Source organism: Mus caroli, chromosome 5, assembly GCF_900094665.2.
Source record: "Mus caroli chromosome 5, CAROLI_EIJ_v1.1, whole genome shotgun sequence".
Lineage (NCBI taxonomy): Eukaryota > Metazoa > Chordata > Mammalia > Rodentia > Muridae > Mus > Mus caroli.
Window position 1 is genome coordinate 142,833,523 of NC_034574.1, and position 21,289 is coordinate 142,854,811.

Genomic DNA, 21,289 nt, shown 5'->3' on the forward strand with positions numbered 1-21,289 from the left:
TCTCTCTCTCTCTCTCTCTCTCTCTCTCTCTCTCTCTCTCTCTCTTTCTTTCTTTCTTTCTTTCTTTTCACATAGTTTCTCTGTGTAGGCCAGGCTAACCTCAGATGTGTGGTCCTCTTGCCAGTGCCTTACTCAGCACTGGGATTCCAGATGTGTGCCACTGTGCCAGGTTGTAGCTATCTCACGTCTGTCACTTGCCCCCAGGAGAGAAAAAACTTTGTTTCTACAAGCCCAGGGCTCCTCTGGCTGCTGGCCTCCAAATTGCAGAAGTATCTTAAGGCTGGTGGTTGAGCTGCATGGCCTGTGGGAGTGGTTTAGAAATTCTACGATGGTGTGGGGGTTCCAAGGGTAAGAAGATGTGCTAGGTTAGCTCTGAGTGATTGTTGTGTTTGGGGGAGCTGACCATGAGGACTTTGTAATGTATAGCCCTGGCTGTTCTCAAACTCACAGAGATCTGCCTGCCTCTGCCTCCCCAGTGTTGGGATTAAAGGCGTGTGCCACCACTGCCTGGCTTGTAGCCCAGTTTTCAAAATCCACGAGTCTTCATCACTCAGCCTTGTGAGGTGAAGGAGAATAAGCAGATAGGGAAGTCGTGTGTGGAGAGGTTGATGAAGGGAAGAGAGTTTTCGATCAGATAGGGATTGCTCAGACACTGTTGTGGTTCTGTTGAGGACCACTTCCTCCTTCAGTCGACAAGCACTTGGCCACGCCCATGGAGGCTGCGCAAGAGGCTGGAGATCTGTGTAGCCGGATACTGGCTGTCTGCCTATGCCTGGAGAACACCAGGAAGGCGATGATGATATTCTAACAGAAAGCCACAGCAACAATCTTTCCTCCAGAGCCCTCTAGAAGAGCCAAGAAGAGGTGGAGGAACGAAAAAAAAAGATTATTTAAATAGTCAATCATTTTTATTTTAGTTCATAGATGTCTTGCCTGCATGCATGTTTGTGCACCATGTGTGTGCAGTGCCTATGCAGACCACAAGAGGGAGTCAGCTCACTGGATCTGAACTTAACAGAGGCTTGTAAGCCTCACGTGGGTGCTGGGACCCAAACCTAGGTCCTCTGTAAAAGCAGCCAGTGCTCTTAACCCCTAAGACATTTCCTTATCCCAAAAGCATGCATTTAATCGTGATATTTAAAACTTAAGATGTGAAGTTGTACCTGTTCTTATAGAATGACAGTACTGTACACAACTTACCCCACAAACATATCTGTCATAAGCTGTAAAACCCAGATTTTGGTAGGATCATGGATATTTTGAAATCTTGGCTATGAAGGTCAAGTAATATCTACTGATGAACATAAAAGCCCAAGGCATGTTATTTTAGCATGAGCTATGATCGTCACGGGATATAGCTACCTTGAGAGGCCAGGGCAGTGGCTTAACAGATGCCCCAGCCAACATCAGTGCAGTTCAGCAGGTCAGACACCCTTGACTAACAGCCTGTCTGACCACCTGTCTTGCTCTAGGCTGCGTGGGAGCGTTTAAGATAAGATAAGCTGGACCTTGACTCTTTCAGTGCAGAGAATGTAGTTCAGTGCCTCTGGTCTTGGCACATAAGTTCAGCTAGTGAGTCTGTGTCAACGTTTGGTTAGTTGACGGCAGGTTCTTCCTTGTGAGTATGGGTAAGTGTAGCTGTGAGCTGAGACAGGTGTTCAGAGATGTGTGTTCCGCGATTCCAAGTTCATGGGCCATTAACAAATGTTACGGCAGAAAGGATGTGCTCCCTGTGGTACCCGAGAAGCTCCAACATGCTAAAGACCGTCTACCAAGAAGGGGTGTCATAACTAACCACAGGGGCTCCCCCTTCCTCCTCACTTTTTTTGTCAGAACACAGTCTGAGAAACGTCACGCTAATGTCACAATACTCCAGCCCCTCTTGGTGTCCACTGCGAGCTCACTTTTCAAGCAGGGTATAGTAATGAATAGGGTATAGTAATTTTAAGTCTGCAAGGAGCCTATTGGCTGGTGTCAATAATATGTCAACGGTGTCCTGGTATTTCGTTATCTTAACTTAATCCAAACAAACTAACAGAATTTTGAATTGTTTCTCTATTATATTTACAAAGGTGGGGGGAAAAAAGGAAAGGGAAGGTAGCCCCGGTCTCTCTACAAAACTGGCAGATCCTGGCACTTCAGCTTGAATAGAGCGTGGCGATTTTACCGCAAGACCAGCTGAGCAGATCCTGGTTAGGCCTCGAAGCAAGAGTCGAGATGGGTTTGCCAGTTTTGTTTTGAAGAAGAATAGGAAAGATACTAATCTCTTCAAACAGAAAAGAAACGTAATAGTAATATTTGGGGGGGAGTTTCATTCAGATATGCCAGCTCTACACAGAACATGTTTCATTTGGAAGAAGGTGACAGAAATACAGGCAGGACAGTGGAGGGGTGATGGAGGAAGACACAGGACATCAACCTCTGTCCTCCACACATAGCTGCTCGCATGCACGTGTGCACACATGTGCACACGGACATGCAGCTTTCCCCAAACCACAACTTCAAAACAAACAAAAGAACCAGGCTGAAGCAGGGAGACAGCCTTATCACTGGGAGCGTTTTGGACCCGTTTACTAGGTAAGGAACTGTAAACGGGCCACGTGTAAGGACCTCCTGCCCTTTGGAAGTCTGTGTCCACTAGACCTATGGAACTTGTGTGGATCCAGACTGCCAGACCCCATAAGGCCAGCACGGTTCTGCTTTGTGTACTGAAGTATTTTTAGCACAGCTTTCTGGGGGGAATCAACATTTAACATATGCCAATATGCAATATATGAACTCTATGGGGGTACTGTACCCATCCTCAAAAGAGCTGACTTCTTATTGGCTCTGAGACATGAGACCCTAGCAAGAAGCAGCGTGAACATTGCATTTTGGCTTTTAAATGTATAGCTCGAGCTATTAAATGTATAGCTTTGAACCCTGTTTACCAATGGCTCTAGGATTGCATCATGCACCGAACCACCTGGAATGCTTGCTGAGGCCTAGGTTGCTGTGGTCCTTGCCCAGTTTCTAACGCCACACACTGAGGTAGCACAGGCATTTGAGCATCCAGTAAATCCTCAGATGCCGTGGGTGTTGCTGGGATGGGGCCCACCTGGGAACCTCTGCTTTACACCACTGACTTAGCCTCAGAGAGGCACAGTTGCTGCCACACCCTTTAGTGAGTGAGGAAACTGAACCCACCTAGAGAAATAGCTTTGTTAAAGTCCTGCCAAGGACAAGGATGGAGCCAATCAGCCGTTCTTCACACAGTCTCATGTTGCTCCCCAAACACTTCTCATAGCTTTGTTCTGTTGCTTTGGCGTATTTACATATTTGTGAATTTGCATATCTACATATTTGCATATTTATTTCATTCAGTGGAAGGACTAGGCTGCACCCAAGGACACTTACTGTTTACACAGTGAAAGATCTCTTTCAGGGGTTTGGAGACAAGACTGGCAGGTGTGAATTTTGGCCTTCCTCAGTCCCCATCCCTAACTGGGGGTGGGGGGGGTGGGGGAATAGGGAGAACCCTAGAAAGTTATTCAGCTGCTGTAGGCCTTGGTGTCTTATCCGAATAGGATTGTAATTACAGTAGGCAGAATAACAGCCCCTACCTAGGAGACTGTAATTTCATTATGTGGAAAAATTCAGATTAGCTTTGAAAAAAAAAATCTCATTTGAGTCAGTTCTCTCTCTCTCTCTCACTTTCTCACTCTGTGTGTGTGTGTGTGTGTGTGTGTGTGTGTGTGTGTATGTGAGTGTGTATCAAGTGGATGTAGGTACCCAAAGATGCCAGAAGAGGGTGATATATTCCCTGGAGCTGGAGTTACAGTGGTCGTGAGCCAACAGAGATGAATACTAGGATCTAAGGCTGGGCTTCCTAGAAGAACATCATGTGCTCTGAACTACCGAACCCTTTCTCCAGCCCCACAAATAAAATCTTTTAAACAAGAAGGAGAAAGGTTTGACGTTAGAAAGGCTCACTGGCCATCCTGAGCTTTGAGATCAGAACAGTGCACCAGCCAAGGAATACTGGGATCCCAGAGTCTGGAGAGTCAAGGGAATAACCCTTTACCCACTTGAGCTTCAGAGAGGATGCAGACCTGGCCACACCTGTATGGTAGCTCAGGGAGATTCATTTCAGACTCTGGCTTCTGGAATGGTAACTCAATGCATTTGTCGTGTCTTAAACCACTGAGTTGGTGGCTACTCGTTACCTTAGCTAAAGCAAACCCAGAGTCATCTAGTTCAGTGGCAGGAATGTGGGACCCCTCCTGTAAGGGATGTCAGACAGCGGCACGGTGTCTGGGATACAGTGGCAGTATCCGCTGGGGAGCAGGGACGGTCAGGAACCTTCTCCCATCTTCTTTTGTGAATGAACCTTGGTTTCTTTAACACTTTGGGGATCCGTGTTTTCCACCCGCCCTGCCGCTGTCTACGGACACACTTTCCCTTAGTTGGGCATCTTCATCCTGCCGCTCCCATTCAGACGCGACCACACCTTGTGCCTGCATTGCTCACTCTTTACTCCAAGAAGTGTGCGGGCTACGCCCACTGCGAGAGCCCTGCCAAAGTGAGTCCATCAACACGCGTAGCCTCCAATCCGCTTTACCTGAGAGCAGAGTTAATGAATTCTGAGCATGCTTGTCTGTTACCGCTCTGTTGGACTCCGTTGCTGCTGGTCTGCTGTCTCTCTCCCGGTAGTCTTAAGAGAAGAGAGGCCTGTGACCCTTGCAAAACGGTAATTGCGAACTGGGGTTTCCAGGTAATTTTCAAGCTACATTGTAGTCACATGCTTTCTGATTTTTTTCCTGCCTTGTTTGCCCCACAGCCAGAACTGCGTAGATGCGTACCCCACTTTCCTTGTGGTACTCTGGACTGCAGGACTACTTTGCAGCCAAGGTAACAGGAGACTTCCCTCCCTTTGTGAGTTCTCTTTGTATAATGTGCAGCTCTCCGGGGTTCAAAGGGCAGGCATTTTGTTGAATAGCCTTGACCAGACCCACAGCTCTTATCCAGGATGCCCTGGAGAGATGAGAGCCCTGGGGAGGTTGAGTTCCGGGCATGCTCGGTGAGGGCGCAGCGTGGTGTGGTAATGCATTGCTAATGCTTGCTCCCTGGTGGCTGGTTGAGAGCGCTGCTCTGACAAGGGTGGTTTAAGGCTAAATGTGACTCAGAATCCGTAAGCAGGGTTAGCTCAGATACAAGGGCATTGTAAATGAGAGCGCCTGAGGGATCTATTTTGGGACTGCTGCTGCTGGCTTTTCTGTTAATAAGCTCCAGCGTGGTGGCTCTTCTCCGGGCATGCATCTACCGAGCGCCGGCTGGGTTCCAGCCGAACCTGGGTAATCAAGCTGCCCACAGCCTTGACTTCAACGAATCTGAAGAACAGGTTGATTCCGAGTGATCCTCTGCAATTAACGGAAACCGGAATAATATGCTTTGATCTCTGTTTGGAGACTGAGTACCGAAAGCCCTGGCTAAGACTGACATTTGCCTGGTAGTGACTCAATGTGATTGAAGCAGCTTCAGTGGCCCAGCAGGGCCCATACAGAGAGGCCAGAAGCAATCACTTGACAAACATGGGGTTATTATAATTTTCTACACTGCTCTATAGTGGATAATGAATTTCCCTGGGACCAGCGAGGACAATTTACCTTAGGGGAAAAAATTAGTTGTTCAGGGTTATTCAGTTGATGTGTGCCCTAGGCAGATCCAGAGTCTGGCCTTTCAGTTCTAAATCCTGGAGTTTTTCTAAGCATTCTTTTACTGTACTAACTTAGATTGTAAATACAGTTTGCATTTACTGTATGCCAACTCTGTCCTGATTGTATGAGGATTAATAATATACCAACGGACCATTAAAAAGTAGGTGGGTGGGGGCTGGAGAGGTGTCTCAGTGATTCAAGGGCATTTGCTGTTCTTGCAGAGGACCAGAGTGCAGTTCCCAGCACCTTTTCTAGGGAGCCTACAACTGCCTGTGACTCTAGCGCTAGGGGGATCTGACAGCCTCTTCTGACTTCCATGGGTACTGCGTACCCACCCCCCACCCCCCACCCCCGCCAAGATACACAGAATTAAAAAGTAATAAAAAGGAGTTCCTTACTGACATACACCTTTAATCCCAGTGCTCTGGAGGCAAAGGCAGGCAGATCTCTGAGTTCAAGGCCAGCCTGGCCTACAGAGTGAGTTCCAGGACAGCCAGGGGCTACATAGAGAAACCCTGGCTTGACCCCACACCCCCCAAAAAAAAACCTGTCTCAGAAAAATTTACCCCCTAAAAGAATCCTTTTAAATATTAAAAGAAGATAATTAGGTAGATGTTTCCACGAGTGAGACTCAGTCCTTTGGGCAGCAGAGACCACTGAAGAGACACCACACAGCCTCCCTGGGCACTTGAAGGATCTCAGTAGCTCATCATCCATTTTCCGTTTTCTACCCTGAGTGAGATTATAAAAATGGATGGGCTTGAAAAATCAAGTCAAAGAACACGCATTCGAGGAGTTATGAGTCTTGTTGGGTCTGAATGAAACGAGATAAATCTGCTGCTGCCTCTCCAGCTACGTGAATACAAAGGACGCCTGAGTGTGTTTCAGAGCCCTGGAAATTTACGTCTGTCAAAGCAAACATCCGTGTTGCCGGGGCTCAAACGCGTCAGCCAACTATAGTTGATCGCTGCCATTTTTTTTAATGAATACAGCAGATTATACAAATTGTTTGGGTGAAGGGAGCCCCAGAGACTATCCTGCTTCAAAGCTCTCACTCTGAAGACCATCCCAAAATCCGGATGGACAAAGGTCCACCCAGTATTCCCAAGCGGTCTCCCATCCAAGTACTAACCAGGCCTGACCCTGCTTAGCTTCTGAGGTCAGGCATGTTCAGGGTGGTATGGCTGTAGAGTAATTTCATCGTTTGTTAAAGCAGTCGTTCTCAACCTCCTTCCCCAATGTTATGAATCATAATGTAAAGATCTGTGTCTTCTGATGGTCTTTGGCGACCTCTTCTCAAAGGGTCGTTGAACCTCCAAAGGCTGGCGACCCACAGGTTGAGAACTGATGTTTTTAGAGACTGGGTTTGCTCCTGCTTTGTGAGTCACACGGCCCTAATCCCCCTCAGATTCTGAGGCTTAGGAGGACTCTGCTCTTCCCTGCAGAAGGCAGGGGATACGAACCCTTTCCATACCTGTTGCCTGTTAGCTTATGTTAAATTCCCACTTAAAGAGAAATGGGCCAACAAGACTCAGAACAGAACTGTCCAGATGGGAAAACATTATGCAAAGCAAATCACTAATTGTGACATAATTAATTGTGACAATCTTGTGCTTTTAGGAATTAGGACAAGCCTCAGAGGTTTTTTTTTCCTCCTCCTCCTCCTCCCCCTCCTCCTCTTCCCCCCTCCTCCTCCCTTATTTCTAGATTCTTTAAAACATGGTTAATTTTGTTTAAAATTCTGTGTCTGTGTTTGTCTGTGCTTTGTGTGCATGAATGCAGCTGCCCCTGGAGGCCAGAAGAGGGCGTCAGATCCAGGTTGAGAGCAGTGGGCTCATGTGCTGGGAATCAAACCCTGGTTCTGTGGAAGGACAGCAAGAGCTCTTAACAACCGAGCCATCTCTCCAGCCCATCTTTCTTGGGCCTTGATATGTTTCCTAGGCTGACATTGAACTCACGATCTCTCCTTAGCCTCCCAAGTGCTGGGATTACAGGTGTGAGCCATCCAGCCACCACTCCTAGTGTTTTGGGGGGTGGGGTGGGAGACTTTTGTCAGCCTAGGTTTTCTCACTGTAAAGTAGGACCATTGTCTACTTACTCATGTCTAAGCCCCTATGCTGAGCAAGGGAGGTGGTGTGCCTAAAGCCCCCCCGACAGGGTCTCTTGGCACATAACAGTTGAGCTTTATTGAGAATGTCATGGTGGTAGTTTAAATATGCTTGGCCCAGAGAGTGGCACTATTTGAAGGTGTGGCCTTGTTGGAGGGAGTGTGTCACTGTGCATATGGGCTTTAAGACCCTCATCTTAGCTGCTTGGAAGCTGCCTAGCAGCCTTCAGATGATGTTGTAGAACTCTCAGCTCCTCCTGCACCATGCCTGCACAGAGGCTGCCATGCTCCCACCTTGATGATACTGAACAAAACCTCTGTACCTGTAAGGCAGCTCCACTGAAATGTTGTTCTTTATAAGACTTGCTTTGGTCATGGTATCTGCTCACAGCAGTAAAACCCTAACTAAAACAGTCAATGTTTCTGACCCCACCACAAAAAGTGTTACTTTCTTTCGAGAAAAAGTTTATTTCAGCACACAATTCTAAGTTACACCCCATTACCAGCAGAGATGTCACAAGAGCCTGAGGGAGCTGGTCACACAGCATCTGAAATCAGGGACAGAGAGCAGCCATGAATGCATGTGAGGGTTCAGTCGCCTTCCTCCACTTAGATCCAGCCAAGGTACCCCTGTCTAGGGAATGGTTCTGCCTAAAATTAAAATGGCTTCTCCCCATCAAATAAATATCATCAAAATGACCTCCCAGAGGCTCACCTCCTAGGCAGTCTAAATTCTGAAAGGGAACAATACCTACCACAAGAGAGAAAACTTGTATTCTGTCAAGATGCAAAATGGAGAGATGGCTCAATGGGTAAGAGCACTGGATGCTCTTTCAGAGGATCCAGGTTCAAGTCCCAGCATCCATATGGCAGTTCACAACCATCTGTAACATTAGTTCCCAGGAAATCTGGCTCCCTCTCCTGGCCCCTGTAGGTACTGCATGCATGTAGTGCACAGACAGACAAAAACACTGGTACCGTAAAATAAAAATAAATGTTAAATAAAAAGTTTTTCTTCCATATGGTACAAGTTAACAATGGGCACTCTGTAAGTATTATTGATGCTGCTGGTGGCAGTGATAATAATGTTTTGAAATCAAATCAGAAAGATCTAGAAATCAGAGCCCCCTTTGTGATACTTGCGGAATTCACTAAACATTTATTTGATAAGTATTATTGAAAGCCTATATGTTCCAGGCCTATGCCAATTACAGAGGTGACCTGGGAAAGACAGCTGCTCTCATGGACCTTTGTTCTTTGCTTAGATTTCTCCTGCAAGACAGAGACTGGAAAGCTGCCCCAGTCAGCAGGTGGCTTTGGAGCCAAAGGTGCCTGGCCTGTGTGACGTTCTCACTCATGGAAGCTACTTTGGTGTTTGCATAAGGCTGGAGGCTTTCAAAGTGGTTTTTCTCACATAGTTCTATTTTTACTCCAACACTCATTCTTAAAAGATAGAAAGGCTATAACCAGCCTCCTCACATAGTAGGAGAGTTGCAACCAGCCTTTGCCCACACAAAGTAGGAGAGCTGTGCCCAGCTTTTATCTAAACATAAGAGGAGAGCTCTGATCAGACTTTCTACACACATAGTAGGAGAGCTGTGACAGGCTTTTATTCTCACACAGTAGAACTATGACAGACTTTTATCCTCACATAGTAGGAGTGTTGTGACCAACCTTTTCCCACACAGTAGGAGACTAGCCTTTGTCTATACATAGTAGGGGAGCTGTGGCCAGCCTTTATTCACACATAGTAGGAGAGCTGTGACCAGCCTTTATCTACACGTAGTAGGAAAGCTATGGCAGGCTTTTATCCTCACATAGTAGGAGAGTTGTGACAAACATTTGTCCATACATAGTAGGAGAGTTATGACAGACCTTTATTCTCACATAGTAGAACTATGACAGGCTTTTATCCTCACATAGAGGGACAGTTGTGACCAGTCTTTGTTAACACATAGTAGGAGAGCTGTGCCAGGTCTTTATTCACACACATGACCAGTATATCACCCTACTCATAGGATACTGGTGTTTTCAGCTCCCAAAGCTAAATTTAGGATTTTATGAGGGTGACTGGGGTGCTGTCAGCAGCTATTTATTTACCCAGAGATTGGAATGCAAAGAGATCTCCTTCCCTAGAGGCCGGAAAGTGTGTTTTGTGTACCAGAAACCCCAGGAACACAGAGTATCATCTCAAGAAAACCAGACTCAAAATTGGGGCTTTGGCTCAAGGTGTGAACCTTCCCTGCGTTCCTTCCCAGCTGATGCCCCATGCAACTCCCCCAGGCTGCCAGAGTTCAACTTCCCATATCCAGAGATAGACATGTTGAAGGATGCCCTACTGCTGGTACCTAAGCCAGCACGTGTAGGATGCCACAGAGCTGCTGAGACAATCTATTCTTTAGGCTCTGGTTCCTTCCAGTCCTGTGACTTGTTTTTGAACTGCTGCCTGTTTTTGCCAGTGTGACACAAACCTAGATGTATCTGGAAAGAGGGACTCCGAATTGAGAAAATGGCTTCATAAGTCTGGCCTCCAGGCACTCCTGTGGAGTAGTGTATTTACTAATGATTGGTGTCAGAGTACCCCTCCCACATGGCTGGTGACACCACTGGGCTGGTGGTCCTGGGCTGTGCCAGGAATAGAGCTGAGCAAGCCATGAGGAGCAAGCCAGGAAGTACTGCGCCTCTGTGGCCTCTGTGTCAGCTCCTGACTCAAGGTTCTTGCTTTGAGTTCCTGCCCTGACTTCCTTTAATGTAGAAGTGTGATGTGGAAGTGTAAGCCGAAAGAAAACCCTTTCTTTTCCAAGTTGCTTATGGTTATAATGTTTTAGCACAGTAACAGAAACCCGAACGAAGGCAGTTTGCTAGCCTCCACTTACAGAACCCAAGGTCTCTGCTGGATTTTGTGGTCAGACACCAATGACTTAACCACTGATACTGTTGTGTGAACAACTGTTTGGGAGACCGTGAGACTGACGTGTGTGTTTTCGTTTCTCCACTTTAGTCCCTGCCGCCTTCGCTGGACTGATGTACCTGTTTGTGAGGCAAAAGTACTTTGTTGGCTATCTGGGAGAGAGAACTCAGAGGTAGGTCCCAGGGTGCTATAGAACTTGATGTGACCTTTGCTTTCCCAGTAGGAGGGTGCGGAACAACCCTCTGACTGCCACTGAAGGTTCGCCGGGACCTCCTTGGATGAAAGGAGGACAGACTAAGATACCTCCCAGACACCTCCCAGAAATTTAAGGATTCTGAGAATACAGCTGGAGAGTTGCCTAGTTTTCCCGTTAAATTTTTCCTTCGCACAGCCTTGATTCCTAGGAGTGTTTTAGCACACTGGGCTGTACACTGCTTGCAACTGCACACCTAGCTGTTCTCTGTGGTGGAGTCTGGGGCGGCAATAACTTTTTAGGTAGGCCTGACTTCCCAGGCCTCTTGTGAATTAAGCATCTTATCGTCAAGAGAAATGAGAGCTAATGTTTGCATCTTATCATGGGTTCTTTTGGACCTCCAGGAGTGCTGAGGATACAAGAAATCTCCAAGCCCCGGACGACAGACAATCCTTGCACTGTCTAGAGTTGAGCTGCACCCAGCCTTCCTCAGCACTTGCCTTCCTTTGGCTATGCCCCACACCCCCACCGTTGCCCCTAACTCCCGACTCCCTGATTCCATCCTTGCAGTTCGCGTGTTGGGAAGAGTCAAAGTTTTCTGGACAGCATAGTCACTGTGGCATGTGCACACACACATCACCAGACAGCGTTACAGAATTTTAAGAGAAGGAGACCTAGTGACCTATACCCTCTGATTGTACCCCACTTCCTAAAAGCCCGTTCAGCTATGAACTGATGAGGCCGGTGCCCTCGTGATCCCAATTACTTGTTAATAGTGCCACCAACTGGAGACCCTTCAACATATGGGACTTTAGTGACATTTTCTACCCAAGCTGTTAGCCAGCTAGCAAGAGTGGGGCTTCTCGGCTTCCATTGTCCGCGTGTCACACAGGGAGCTTGTCGAATGTAGTGGCTGCATCCTGCTTTGAGAAGGACTGGGGGATTGGGGCTTCTGTTAGGCTCCCACCACATGCTGATGCTCTTAGTCTGCGGATGACAGAGTAGTGAGGAGGTTGGTAACCAACGGCTGAGCAAATGCTTGCTATGAGAGTTGAGAGCCTCTGGGGTTCCTTTCAACTAGTTAAAATTTCTGGTAAGGCAATGCGGGACTGCAGGACGCTGGCTTTGGCGCCCTCTATGACAGTTTGAAACAGCCTGTGTCAGCTGGAGCTCACCTGTCCCTCTGGTTTTGCTCTAAGCTCCAAATCAGGACTGATTGCCCCATGCCATTGCTGGTTCATTACTGAAATCTTATCATGACAAACCGTTTCACTGGCTGTTCCAGACCTGTCAGCGCCACTCAGATGGGCCCAGGCCCAGCAGCCAAGGGTCTTGCAGAGGGACAGAGGACATGGGTAGCCTTGGCACTCCATTAGACAGTCACTTCTCATGAAGAATCTCCTCCTAGCTCCAAATGATGATGCTCTGCGTAAAATATTTAGGATGGAAAGGGGAGGGGAGAGAAAGGAGGGGAGAGGAGGGAAGGGAAGGAGAGAGGAGGAGAGGGAAGGGGAGGGGAGGGGATGAGAAAGGGAGATTAAAGCTTCTTTCACTCCTCTGGGATGTGTTTCCATCACTGGGTACTTGTCTCTCATTAGGGCCAACCTCACTTCTTCCCAGGCAGCCTCAGGAGGGAAAGGTTGAACCCTCGGGGCGGAAGCACCTTCACCGGTGTATTTAAACCCTCTCCTGAGCACAATGTTCATTACACCCCAGCCTCCAGTGAGAGCCTTAGAGGCGCTCCTGACAGGGAACACCCTGTAGAGGGCTTAATGAGTCCACGGTGCTCCAGAGCCTCAGTCCGACTGTCCCGAGCGCAGTTAGGCCTTGCCAGCCTTCTGTCACCTGGAGTTAAGGACAAAAAGAGAACTCAGGGAATCCAGAGTCACTGAGCCCAAAGGATGGCAGGCTGGAAGGGGGGCTCCTTCACCTGGCTTTGAAGCATGCACAGTGCTTAATTACAGGAGGGGCATACCCATCCTTGCTTTGAAGTAAGTGGGTAAATAGAGCGAGTAAACGCGGAATAATTTAACGCCCCGTGTCTGGAAGTGGCGGCGTCACTGGGTGAACTGGGTGTCGTTTGTGATGCATCTACGGCCCCCCTCCCTTCTCTCGCAGCACCCCTGGCTACATCTTCGGCAAGCGGATCATACTGTTCCTGTTCCTCATGTCCTTTGCCGGGATACTCAACCATTACCTCATCTTCTTCTTCGGAAGCGACTTTGAGAACTACATCAGAACGGTAAGCACGACGATCTCCCCGCTGCTTCTCATCCCCTGATTGCTGGAGACAGAGAAGGACGCTCACCAGATCAATAGAGACGCATCATAACGCAACGCCGCGAAGGCTTCTGCTCCTCTTCAAGCTGTAGATGCTGTCAATCTTGCTGCCCTCCGGGCTCTGTGGCATCCGTTAACTTTGCTTTTCCGGGAAGAAAAATGTCTTGTGCTAGCTCCACCCCTCGAATGCGGCAGTGGCCCAGGATTTATTGTCTACATCCACCCTATACTTCTCCTGGCTTATCTTGCTTTCTGAAGGTGTCTTGTGATCAGACACGTGTTTTCCTAAAATAAAGGGTATAGACAAAATTTAAGCCCATGGCTCGGATTGGGGTGATATTTCTGTATTAGCTATTAGTGTTTCTTCAACCTACATGATGATAATTAAAATCACAATTTCTATATATGGACGCTAACGTCTTCAAGAGTCTTTTATTGACTGAGTACTTTCCCCGCCCCATATTTGGATTAGGTTGGGATCTTAACTCATTAGGATCATGCTCAATATTACTGCGTCATGCAGCTTACAATGTGCTCTAAGAGTTGAAGATAATGCCAGGCCACCAAACAAACATGACAAAATGGATTCACTGATTTTATATATATATATAAAATGCACATGCACACACATCTATAAAGTATATATATGATTTAGTACTAAATATATATCATATTTAAATTTATTATTTTATATACACATTTTATTTCAATATGTAAATATATAATATATTTATATAATATATAAATATATTTATTACTATATATTATATATTTTCTATAGCATGTATTTATTTTATAAATTTACTTCATAAATATAAATGTATTTATAAGATATATATATGTATATATATACATATACATACATATGTGCATATACACATATATATCAATATATGTCATATATCTAGTTGGTGAGCTTGCTAAGTTGTATCTGGTGGCTGTCTCACATTGGAATCTGTAGTCACTCAGACCAGAAGGCTGGATGTCTCAGCAGCCCCAAGCTGGTGCTGAAGGCCTGGAGGATTCCTGGAGAGTTGCTGGTCTTCAGTCTACATTTTGGATCCCAAAGAAGCCAGTTCTACTACCAAAAGGGATGCCACAGCCATGAGATAGATGAGCTTGCCAGCAAGAGTAAGAGCAAGCAGGCAAAAGGCAAAAGCTTCTGTCTTCCATGTCCTTGTATGTGGGTCTTCCCACCACAAATGATCCAATCAGGAAAATCCCTCACAGGAGAGCCCAGTGGCTTGGTTGGTTCCAGAACCAACCAATAACCAAGTTAGCTTGTCTGCAAATGGGTCTTTGTGAGCCTCTCATACATATACATTGCCATGCTTGGTTTTTATCCTGACCTCCATCCTCTGCCATTTCTTTGTCCTTCTTGCTGATTTTCTTTGTCCCCAAAAGTCTCCCTTTGCATTCATGTCACATAGATCTCCTTGTCCCTCTTATCTATCCTTCCTTTCTACCTCCTCCCTCTCACAATTGCACATCTATTTTTTCATTGCACACACACATGCATACACACACTGACAGACACATAGACACATACATGCACACATACAGATATACACATAGCACACATGCACATGTGTGTTCACAGACACACACATAGACACACAGACATGTGCACACACAGAGACAAACACACACACAGACACACGCACACACATACAACCCAGATACACACACAGACATATGTGCACATGCATGTGCACAGACACACACAGACATATACACCCAGACACATACATGTGTGCATTCATGTGCACACACAAACACACACATACACACATGTGCACATGCACACACACAGGCATATACAGAGACATGCACACACACAGACCCCCCCACATGCACACACACACACACAGACATATGCATGTGTGCACACATGCACACACATCTATAACCCAAGTATCAGAGAAAACACATGCTATTGTCTTCCTGAGTTGGCTTATGTTACTCTAGTTGAATCCTTGTTCCTGCAAATGTGACAGTTTCATCCTTGTAAATAAATTGTAATAAAATCTCATGTGTATATAAACTACATTTTCTCTATCCACTCATATTCTGGCTGTATGTTTTAGCCATTGTAACTGTCACATCAATAAACATGGGTCTGCAAGTATTCTGCAAGCATTCTGAATGACTCAGGGTCATTCAGGCACGAACCCACTGGTGAGGCTGATCAAATGTGATATATATAAATGTCATTATGTATATGACATTATATTACATATATATTACATACAAATATTACATATGTACACACACACACACACACTTCTCCAGTTTATATACCCATCAGACAAGACAAGGGTTCCTCTTTTCTCTGAATCCCCACCAGCATTTGTCTTAATCATTTTTTCTCAATGGTAGACGTTCTGATGCAGATGAACAGACATCTCAGAGCAGTTTTGCTTTTGTTTGTTTTTGAAAGGTGTGCACCACCACAGCTGACTTTAAAGCAGTTTTAATTTGCATTTCCCCGATGTCCAAGGATGTTGAACACAGTTTCAATTATTTACTGGCTATTTGTATTTAGTCCTTTGAGAATGAACAAATAGACCATTTATTGATGGGCTTGTTGGTGTTTAATTTTTTACTCCATTATAAACTCCAGATATTAATATCATATTAGGTATATATGTGTGCACAGCCATTCTATAGGCTGTGAATCTTTATTATTGTGAGTGTGTGAGAGTGAGTGTGTTTGTGTATGGTTGTGTGTATGTGCTTGTGCTGTGGTGCACTTGTGGAGGGCGGGGAAAATCTGGAGTGTGTTTTCTCTTTTGGCTTTTATGTGGGTTCAACAAATAGGGAAAACTTAACTTAATCTTTTCCATTTCATCCCTGTTACTTTATTTCTTTCTCTTGTTTTAATGTTCTAACAAGGACTCCTAACCCTGTTACATAAAGATGAAGCGAGCAGACACTTTTGTTATGGGGGTTTCAGTGATAGTGAGCCCCACAGGCTTAATTATTTGCATGCTTGGTTCCCAGTTGATGAAGGGTTTGGAAGAACTAGGAGGAGTGTCCTTTTGGGACGGGGTGTTGCTGGGCGTGGACTTTGAGATTTCAAAAAGCCCATGTCAGGCTCAGGGTCTCTCTCTGGCTGCTGCCTGTGGATCAAGGTGTAAAGTGGTCAGCTACTTTTCCAGCACCATGCCTACCTGCTTGCTGTCGTGTTCCCTGCCATGATTGTAAGTGTTCCAGCTTGGACATGAAGGTCTCCTGGCAGTCAGGAGCCAAGGAATACCATAAAGTCATACCTCACAACAAACCTCACAGAGAGAGAACTGGGAGGGAAATACCCAGGAGGGTGGCTGCCTCTGCTCAAGCGAGAAGCAAGCCTAAGGCAACATTTATATATGGTTTGGTGGTGGGTGGGTGGAGCTTTCCAGGGTGGCCTGGGATTGGAGCGATTACACGGCCCGATCTTGGAACAAGCTCAGGGATTGGTGGGATTTTTCCTGTAGGGTGGCGTCTGGCCACTCACCCTCTTTGGGGCTAGGAACTGTCATTGCAGGTGTTAGTGGCCTCTGGGAGAATCAGGCTTGACTGATGGAGCTGCTGGGGCAGGGCCTGGCTGTTCCTGTGCCTCAAGGAGTCAGGCCCAGCCTCAAGAGATGCCAGTGGCCAGAGTAGTCTAGGATCCCGGAGGCCGGAGGTCTCCAGGGGGGCAGGGCTTATGAGTAGTCTGGTTGGGAAAGCTCTGGTGCCAAGTTGGCATGAAGACTCAACAATGGTGAAGATGATGGACTAACCAAACCCCTGAAACTGTAAGAAAGCCCTTGATTAAATGCTTCTTTTTATGAGTTGCCTTGGCCATGGGATCTATTTGGAGCAACAGAATAGTAAGGATGACACTTATCTCCGTTCCAATTTTATAAGAAATGCTTTTATTTCTTAATCCATTCACTGTAATGTTGGGCATATGTTTACATATGTAATCTTTCTTTTTGAAGTATATTTCTTTCGTTTCTAGTTTCTTCAAGGCTTTTTTTTTATCATAAAATGATGAATTTTGTCAAGGGTTTTTTTCTACATTTCTTGAGAAGATCATGTGATTTCTGTCTTTAAATCTATTTGTCTGTTGTATTACATTGATTTATGGTGAACCATCCTTAAACTCCTGGGGTGAAACCAATTTGGCTATCATATATGTTCTTCCAAAGGCGTTATTGAGCTCAGTTTGCAAGGGCTTACTGAGAAATTTTGGGTCTATGTTTCCCAATAGAATTGATCTATAATTCGTTTTCATTTATTGGTTGTTGGAGGTATTGTTTCCGTATTTGGTTTTGGTATTAGAGTAAAACTACCTTCAAAACATGTGTTTAGCAGTGTGAGTTCCCTGTCTATTTTGTGGAACGTTTTGAGGAGCATTTGCAGTAAGCTCTTCTCTAAAGGTTTGGTAGAATTTGCCAGTCACTCTAACCAGTTCCTGGCCTCTCTGCCAGGAGGCAATTTTAATGCTTCAATCTTATCTTATTGTCCACCATAGGTATTTCTCTATTTGATTTAGCCTTTCATGGAGCCCCTCCTACACAACCCCTGCACGATTCAGGGCTCTTCTCTCAGATTCAGCATCTGCCAGTAGGTCTCTGCCTGTTCCAGTGGCCTTCCCCAAAGCCACGAAGCCACACACAGCTAACGGAGCCCCACCCCCATCTCCCCACGGCCTCTCACTTTCACCTCCTTTTTCTCTTTTGGACTCTTCTCCACTTGAAGTCAGACCACATGTTTACTGTATTCTTGTTATGTATACTATAGTATAAGCTTTGAAAGGGTTGGGGTGATCCTCTGTTGTTGGGCTGATACATAATCGTGCCTCCTAACTGATCATGGTTTGGTTTGGTTTGGTTTTCCCCCTCCCAGTTTAAGAAAGGAGAGTCTGTCATGGTAGGGACAGGATGGTGGCAGGAAGGGGAGGCATCTGGTTATATCCATCACTTCTGCAGTCTGGAGGGAGGAGAGGAGAAAGGAGGGAGGGAGGAGGGAGGGAGGGAGAGAGAGAGAGAGAGAGAGAGAGAGAGAGAGAGAGAGAGAGAGAGAGAGAGAGAGAGCGAGCATCATAAAACCCCAAGCCCTCTCTTTCTCCAATTCCATTTGGTTTGGTTCTTCCTAAATTTTCCACAGTCTTTAAAAACACTGTCACCAGCTGGGGATCAAGTGTTCAGACACTCGAGCCGATGGGGACATTTCACATTCAAACAACAGCAGATGGTTTCAGATCTACCAAGCAAAACACCAGCTATATTAAGTTGTTTTAAAAAATGCAAATTTCAGTGCCACTCCAGAGACTGGATTTGTTAGGTTGGGGACTGGGCTCCGGCAAATCTTATTCCTCGGAGGAGTCTTGGGTTTTTCTTCGTGTGGAAGCCTGCAGGATCCCTGGATCCCAGAAGAGCTTTGCTTTAGCGATACAGCACAACAGAACAACCACCCACTTAGTGTCTCTGGGCAGAGATGCACAAGTGTCAAAGTACACACTGGATTTAGAAAACACGGGGATGGGGGGGAGGGGACATGTAATGTCGCACAATGCTTTTGTATCTATTGAAATAGTATTTTGTATCTATTGAAATAGTAGTTCTGTGGACATATTGTTTAAATAAAGTAGATTGCTAGAATAAATTCCACGGGTTTTTTTTTTTTTTTGTGTGTGTGTGTTCCTTGAAAGTTTTTTAGATTGTATATTTTGTTTTTTGAGTGCTTGACGGTGTGTGTGTGTGTGTGTGTGTGTGTGTGTGCGCGCGTGCGCACGCGCACTGTATTTGTATGATGTCCTCAGAGGTCAGAAAGGACACCAGATCCCCTAGAATTAGAATACAGATGGTTTCGAGGCACCATGTGGGTGCTGGGAACCAAAGCGGGGTCTCCATAAGAACAGCTGTTCTGTTAAGCACTGAGCCTTTGCTGGGGACAAAAATCTGTAAGTCCCATGGGAGCTGCACGAGGCCTGGGGGCTGAGTACTAATTCTCAGGTATGATTTCTCATAGACAGAAGGATAAAAAGTGCCTCCTAGTGCTAGTGACACTTGGGTCCTCCCATCTGGTCCCTGAGAATCATTCTTTGCAGCTTGTCACCATTATCTGAGCACTGAGTTTTTCTGGTTGCAGTTGACAACTCAAGAGGCTGGGGTTATCTACACATGGAGAAAGACAGCTCGTGGTTCTGTCGGATAAACGAAATCACTAGAAAGCAATGCCATTGGCTGAGGATTGGCTTGGTGGGGTCGGAGGATATTCTTACTGAAATGTTTACAGGGGGCTTTCCTCTTCATTCCTGCAAAACTGCTCTCCAAACTAAAATTTTGCCTCGACACACCAATGCACCCAGCTCCCAAGCAAGTGTGGCCTATTCTCATGCTGAGCCCCTTAGATATCGTGATGGTAGCCACAGCCCGGTGTCCAAATGAAGTATGGGAACTAAAATTGATTGCTGCCTGGCAAACTGAGGGTGCTTTTATTTGGGTGGAAGAAAATCAGATTAGTGCTGTGTGACAAAACTTTTCCTGGAGTTTCCACTCACCTGCACATAAAGAGCCCCCAACAGACCAGAGTATGGACCAACCTGGTAAATAATGCATTTTATTGGGGTGACTTACAGGAACAGAAATGACAGCTGCATAACAAATTCCCTCCTCAGCATGGGTTGGGACAAAGTTGGGAACTCAGAGCTCACACCAGCCTGCAGGAGGCTCAACAGGTTGGACAAAGTTCCATCCAGGTGGTTCTGTTGGTCTAAACCTCTTCCAGGCAGCTCATCAGCTGGCTTCTTCTTCTTCCAGGCAGTGAGTCTGTTAAGGGTCTTCTTTGTAGCTCCACTTGTCTGAGAGTCTACTTTGCGACTCTGTTTGACTGGCAGAGTCTGTTTCTTGGCTTTTATTGTTTACTCTGAACTGGGAAGGGCCTAGTGAATCCGCTCAGTTTCAGGGACTTCCTGAAGATCTTTTGAGCTTGCTTAAGGAGCTTCCCTGCAGGATGGAACGCTTCAATCCCAGAGGAAACTTTTACACAACAGTTAGGCATCCAAAAATAAATATATAAATAAGGTGGTTCACTGAAAGGAAAATAAGTCTTTCTCTTTTAAACATTATGAGGACAGAATCTGATGAAAATAGCTGAAGTAGAAAACACCGGCTTACTATGGGTAGACAGTTGACTCACAGTTGAGAGGCTATCAGTTCCTCGTAGTGGGTCAGGCCTGGTTGCTGGAGAGACCATAGCCAGTTGGCTGTGGTAGTGGATGTGGCTGATTACATCTTAGCTTAGTGGTTCTCAACCTTCCTAGTGCTGTGGCCCTTTAATACAGCTCCTCGTGGTATGCTGACCCCCAACCATAAAATCATCTTTGTTGCTATATCATAACTGTAATTTTGCTGCCATTATGAATCATAATATAAAGATCTGATATGCAGGATATCTTAGTTTGGGTTTTAGTACTGTGAAGAGACACCATGACCAAGGCAACTCTTATAAGGGACAACATTTAATTGGGGCTGGCTTCCAGGTTCAGAGGTTCAGTCCATTATTGTCACAGTGGGAAGCATGGCAGCCTGCAGGCAGATACTGAAGGAGCTGAGAGTTCTACTTGCTGTTATGAAGGCAACCAGAAGACTGTCTTCCAAGCAGCTAGGAGGAGGGTTTCAAGGCCCACCCCCACAGTGGTACACTTCCTCCAACAAGGCCACTCCCTGGGCCAAACATATTCAAGCACATGAGTCTATGGAGGCCAAATCTATTCAAACCACTACACAGGATATCTGAGATGTAACTCCTGTGAAAGTGTCATTTGAGACCCATAGGCTGAGAACTACTGTCTTAGCTGATTGGGAAGCAGACAGCTTAGACCAGAGCCAGAAGCGGGCATCTCTCTCAAGTCCCTCCCCAGGAACTCACTTCTGTTAACTAACCCACAGTCTCAAGGATTCTACAACATCTTAAAGTAACACAACTGAGTAGGGGGAACCAAGATATCACAGGAGCCTGCAAGGGGCATTTCACATGCAAACCATGACAACAAGTGCAAATAGACTATATGCTCAGTTGAAAAGGACAATCTTCCCCTAAAGAGGGCCGCTTGTTGCTGAAGGGTT

The 21,289-nt window shown here is 46.0% G+C and overlaps 1 protein-coding gene across 3 annotated transcripts in view; it reads left to right on the top strand.

The window, feature by feature from the left end:
* Alox5ap (arachidonate 5-lipoxygenase activating protein) overlaps nucleotides 1-13,607 on the top strand; it is a 23,262-nt gene extending 9,655 nt beyond the window's left edge. Inside the window, exons 3-5 of one of the 3 annotated variants that reach the window (XM_021163629.1) lie at nucleotides 4,820-4,890; nucleotides 10,805-10,886; nucleotides 13,026-13,607. In XM_021163629.1, coding sequence (XP_021019288.1) covers nucleotides 4,820-4,890; nucleotides 10,805-10,886; nucleotides 13,026-13,188 — 316 coding nt within the window. In that variant the 3' untranslated portion in view covers nucleotides 13,189-13,607. Of the gene's footprint in view, nucleotides 1-4,819; nucleotides 4,915-10,804; nucleotides 10,887-13,025 lie in introns of all 3 variants that reach the window. The other 2 variants (XM_029477747.1, XM_021163630.1) reach the window with 2 other exon arrangements.
* Nucleotides 13,608-21,289: the final 7,682 nt, after the last annotated feature.